Here is a 5,663-nt window from a genome sequence, read left to right on the forward strand (position 1 = left end):
ATGGACAGCACTGGAAAGTACAAGTTACCGTCGAAAAGTTAAATGAATAAAAAAGATGGTTAAAGTAATTGGCCAATGTGTAACCTTTGGAAATTGTTAAAGTACATAAAAAAAAATAAAATCTGAAAAATAAAAATATCAGCATTCTTTGGGAATAATATACCCTTTAATGACAGACCTTTTCAACGAATTACTTCTTGGTTCTTGTTTACTCTTTTTATTCGGAAATAACCATGTTTTATGGCTAATTTTAGAGGAATATTTTATTACAAACCTTTATCCATGACTTTTCCATGACTTTTCCCTGACCAAGACCATTTTTCCCTGACTAATAACAACATCAAGTTTTCATAATCTTTAGAGCATTAAACATATTTTTTTTATATGCTGGCCTCCTCTTCTCTATTATTATTGGCCAACCTCTTTCCTCCCTTTCTTCATTTTAAATTATTTCAAATACGGTATACATGTTAATTAATATAAGCAACAATTGTCATTAGCTACTTGTGTAGTTTACTTTGAATTAGCACATTACATAGGAGTACATTTATCCAAAATGAAAATTATTTGATGACATATGTCATGCGCAAATATGTTTCATTCTCAAACTTTTAAAGCAGTGTAATCAAAACTTTGAGATACTAAATACCATAGATAGTTTTGTATAATTTCTACTATATAATAGTATTATTAGCTTTGCCTACAGATTGCTTTTTCAAGTAGCCACTTCATTACCTGTCTTATTGTTTCTTGTTAAAACGAAAGTTTTTAATTGATTACTAACATTTATTCAAGTAAAATATATGCTTGCCTATTTTAGACAATCCTCCATCTATAACACTGCTTTGAATGGGGAGGGGCCAAAATATCAAAGAAATGCATTTGTAAAAAAAATTGCTATGTCACTGCATCAATATAACAGAAGGAAGTAGATTTTTTTTGTTTTATACAATTGAACGTTGCCATAATGCAGTTGTGTCTATTGAATTTCGGGGTCAAGGTGATATTTCAGCATGACACATGAAAATAAATGTGCAGATGTGTCTAATGTTAAGATGCAAAGGCCATATAAAGTGCAATAATTGATAGGTGTTTACTGTATTACATTCCTATTTTAAACTTTGAAATACAGTTACATTTTTTTCTTAAATTTAAGCATTACCTATTTCTTAGATAGTTAAATTTAAAAAAAGAATTTTTAATTTTTTACTATATGTAAATAATGAAAATCAATGAATCAGCCAATTTCGACCACTGGGCTATAATTTTAACAATCTTGGTATGGGTCTATTACACAAATTTTCATGCTAGTACAACATATAGTCTTTGTTAATTCTGAGAAGAAATTAAAAAACAAAATTGTAAATGTATAAACATATAAGGAAAACCTATGACCCCTTGGGTGCCCAATTTTGAATGGGCAAAATTTGAGCAACTTTGATAGAGGACCTGAAGATGATATTATATACCAAATATCAAAGATATAAGCCTTGTACATTCAGACAGTGAGCTATTTTAAGTTTTTACTATATGTGCAAAATGAAAATCAATGACCCCAAGAAAGGGTCAATTGTTCAGAGGTCCAATAGACGATGCATCTTGCAATTATTTAAGCCCTAGGCCTTGTAGGTCTTTAGAAGATTTTTCTAAATCTTATTTACTTATATTTACTTACTCTTGGTTGCCATGACAACTAGATTCTTGCACAGAATCAAATTCTTTTAACAAATTTGGAAGCCCTTTATCAAAGGAACAATCCTGCCAAGTTTTGATAAATTTGGACTCACCGTTTTTAGAAGATTTTTTACTTCACTATTAAGTTTCTTTAAATGTCAAAAGATTTTCAGACATAAGCATATTTTTTGGAGTAATATATTTACAAGAATAAAAAAGATGCTCATAATAATAAAAAATATAAAGATACCTAAAATAATAAAAGAAACTGCCATAGCCTTTCTGCTTTTGCTTCCTAAAGTTTGACCAATATTCTTCTCTTACAAAATTCCCTGACTTTTCCCTGACTTTTGCTTATTTTTCATATTTCCCTGACCAATTTAAAAATTCCCTGACTTTTCCCTGACCTTGAAAAAAAAAATTATTCCCTGACTTTTCCCTGACCGTAAGAACCCTGTTTATAGATGATATATTGTACATGTAACATACACCAGTCACCTTTCAGAACGATAAACATTCGTTCTATCTGGATTAATGATTGGAAAGTTTCCAATCAAATTTCAAATGATATAAATGTAAAAACGACAATAAAAATGTTGCAGTTGATAAAAATATAACATCGAAACAAATATATCGTATTATTTAACTATGCAATTACATTGTTCAATAATAATTACAAACAGCATAAGTAACAACAGCAATAAATTAAAACCACATTTTACAGATAGGAAATCAACAACAAGTAATGAACAACTTTAATAATTGATTGATCAACCTTTTCTTTAAAAAATAAAATAAAGACAAAATGTACATGTAATTATTATAATCAAAGATGTAAAGCTTTATCATATGAAATGTTCTAAATAAGAAAATAAAAAAAACCGAAAAGATAAATTGTTTTCTAATATTTAGGTTGTTTCTAAAGAAATGAGTAACATAGACTGTCTAAGTTATTTAATATAGATAACGTACGTGAATAGAATAATTTGTCGCAAAAATGCGCTGCTATTTTTAAAAGCTTTGGTGTTATTTTTGCATAATGCCCCACTCGATTTCAATAAAATATGCTGACACTTTTCTCTCATTTTAAGTATGCTGTTTACATTTTATCTCAATTTATCATTCAGAGACGGCAAATATATAGCTTTCTACACTTTAATATTAAGTATGATAAAAGGAAACAAATCTTGGTGGAAAAAGCAATATTAACTTTCAAAAACATAACAGTAAAAGAGAACAAGAAACACGCTTTGTTTCTTTTTTAAGTTTCACGTGGAATTTCAAAAGGTACATGTATTACAATAACAAAAATAAACAGAGATTTTTCAAATCCTTTAGAGAATACTGTGACGACCAAAGGCTCACGTGTGGTCTTAATTTTGACATTTATTTTTTTCAAACGTCATTGTACTGTAAAACGTCAGGCTTTAAAGTAATTGATTGCTTCCTTCTAAAAACATTCCTACTGAAATCAAATTATTATTTTTTCACCGACATCTCGTAAACAAACTGATGTGTTATCTATTTTTCTTTTTGAAAGGTAACAAACAACAACAACAACAACAGAAGGTTAAGAATCAAGAACATAAAAAATAATGTTTTTCTATTATTTTGGATTTTGTATACCACTTGGGATCAACAGGTTCCTGCCGGTGCCACTGAATTTGTCGCCACTCCTAAATCAGGCAAGCCACTAACTATAGGATTAATGTCACTGCTAGACCCCTCATCCTCAATTTGGTTATTCTTCAAATGTCTAACGACATACCATGCTGACGCTGCAATTAGCCCGAGGGCAGAAAAAGCACCAACAGCTGCTCCAACAATGGTACCAATACTTGGCCCGGAGTCCGTCTGTGATTTATTGGGTTGATTTACGGTGTTGGTAAAAAGTCTATGTGAATTGGCAATGCATGATGTGTATCCTGCAATGAAATACACGTAGCGGTTAACTAATGATCGTGATGTACAGTTAATTTACAAGCAAATAATCATATTAACCAATATAACGAATTTTAATTGAAATATTACTTTTTTTTAGAAATTCATCAAGTAGTCATATTTGCTAAAGTAAACAGAATATAGCAGGCATACAAGTCTAACTTCTGTTCAAATTACAATAGATACAAGAATAACAAATGAATCGCCGATATAATCGTTAGATAGATAAACTTACTCGTATCAGTGTCATTAATGATTTCCAAATTTGAGCAGATATAGAATGGCTGAATTGTAGCCTTTATACTTGCTATCATGCCAGTCGTTACGTTTTTCAGCTCCTTTTCTAAACTCAACACTGTGCTATTATTGGCATTGATTGACCTGTTTAAATTAATGATGAAAGCTTTGTTTAAGATTTTACATCAATAAGACGATGGAAATCATTTGGCAAATGTTCACATAATAATTTCAGAGATGAGTTTTCTAGATTTATTTTCTAATATATTTTAATAAGTATTAAAAAAGGGATATATGTTAATGACTGCGTTACATTTCGAACTTAATAAACAACGTAATAACTATAGTGTCTGTCACTTTTAGATAGATCTAGTACCCTTTACAACAAACAATTTTAAATGGCACCTTATTGTTGATCAAGTCAAGGCAAATTAATTATAATGTTCCAAAATTGAATAAAAGAAATCTTGAAATGTAAAATATGGTACGACATACATGTTGTAAGCGTAAATGTTACGAACTTGAGTTTGATACAATGGATTAGAGTTATAATTTGAATGTATACATGTACTTACCCAGTTTTACTGTCATACATAAGCATTTCAACAGCCTTCATGGTATTGTTACTTCCAGTTGTACAATTAACCTGTTTCAAATTTGAAATTTTACAACCACAGTATCTCCCCGACATGGATAAACCAAGTTCTGTGTGTTTTTGCAAAATCTCGAACACGATGTCTTGCTGTGTCTGCCAACGGGTGGCATTGTTGGTACAGTTTTTTGAATCGACAACAACTTCAACAAACAGATACTGTCTTTTATTTGACACCACCGTACTTTCCAGCAATACGATGCAGAGGGTCATGTAGTCTGTAATAAAACAATCAAAAACACATACTGATAAGTTGATATTATTCATGCCAAACAATTAAAAATGCAACATAATTATATAAAACAATTGTTTTGTAGTTTTATGCACCGAGCCTACAAAATCCGCTTATAAACTTTTAAAAATTGATATTAGATTTTACAGAATACTCTTAGTTCGATTGTGTAGGGTAGGACGCTATTAACTTTTACGCAAAATCTCAGAGTTAATATTCAACCAACCAATACTGTGCAATGAGTGTAAAGCTTCTTGCCAGTGGAAACGACGGGTTGGAATTTACTTTAGATTACAAGTTTGACGCGTTTACCACTCGTCCATGCCGTTGACGTCGTTATATCAGCATCAGAAGATACAACACTCACGTTATATAGTGTTTTTAATGTCTTTATGTCAACAAAAAATCTATTTTTCAACCTTTATGACTCAGGAAAATAATTGATAAGATTCAAAGTCTATTATATTTATTTTAGTTTTTGTAATATTCAAATTTGTGTGATGCATATACACTTTAATTTGTTCTTATATACACTGGTCTTTTAATCGTCTTTTAAAATAAATGAAATATTATACAGGTCGTGATTAAAGGTAAACGAAAACTGTCAAAGACCAAAGACTGTCAATGTTTTTAATTAATGCTTAATACATACATACAAAAAGCTAAAGATTCAGATAACTTTTGAAAATGTACAAACATGAGGCAACGCAAGGGCAATTTCTTTGTTCAGAAGTCCCTTTGCTGGGAAGTCATATCCCCCATCAGTGTAATATTTTATTTCTTGTTAAAACAAAATAAAAATTAATAAATAAAATAAACAAATAAAACAGAATGGAAGAACCATTACTTTTCGAAAAATCTGAAATCTAAAGCTAATTTTAATGACGGTTTTCGATGTGTGCAAATCATTATAATCTATTGCCTCAT

The 5,663-nt window shown here is 30.1% G+C and overlaps 1 protein-coding gene across 1 annotated transcript; it reads right to left on the reverse strand.

Annotated features, from left to right (window-relative positions):
- Window positions 1-2,516: 2,516 nt before the first annotated feature.
- Window positions 2,517-4,724, reverse strand: LOC132726229 (uncharacterized). The gene is made up of 3 exons (XM_060711505.1): window positions 4,428-4,724; window positions 3,851-3,996; window positions 2,517-3,599 (listed from the first exon to the last, which is right to left on the reverse strand). Exons 1-3 carry the CDS (start codon window positions 4,715-4,717, stop codon window positions 3,310-3,312), a joined length of 726 nt encoding a protein of 241 aa, XP_060567488.1. The 5' UTR covers window positions 4,718-4,724; the 3' UTR covers window positions 2,517-3,309.
- Between the last annotated feature and the right edge of the window lie 939 nt (window positions 4,725-5,663).

This window comes from Ruditapes philippinarum, unplaced genomic scaffold (assembly GCF_026571515.1).
Source record: "Ruditapes philippinarum isolate M1 unplaced genomic scaffold, ASM2657151v2 ctg10952_1_1_1_1, whole genome shotgun sequence".
Taxonomy (NCBI): domain Eukaryota; kingdom Metazoa; phylum Mollusca; class Bivalvia; order Venerida; family Veneridae; genus Ruditapes; species Ruditapes philippinarum.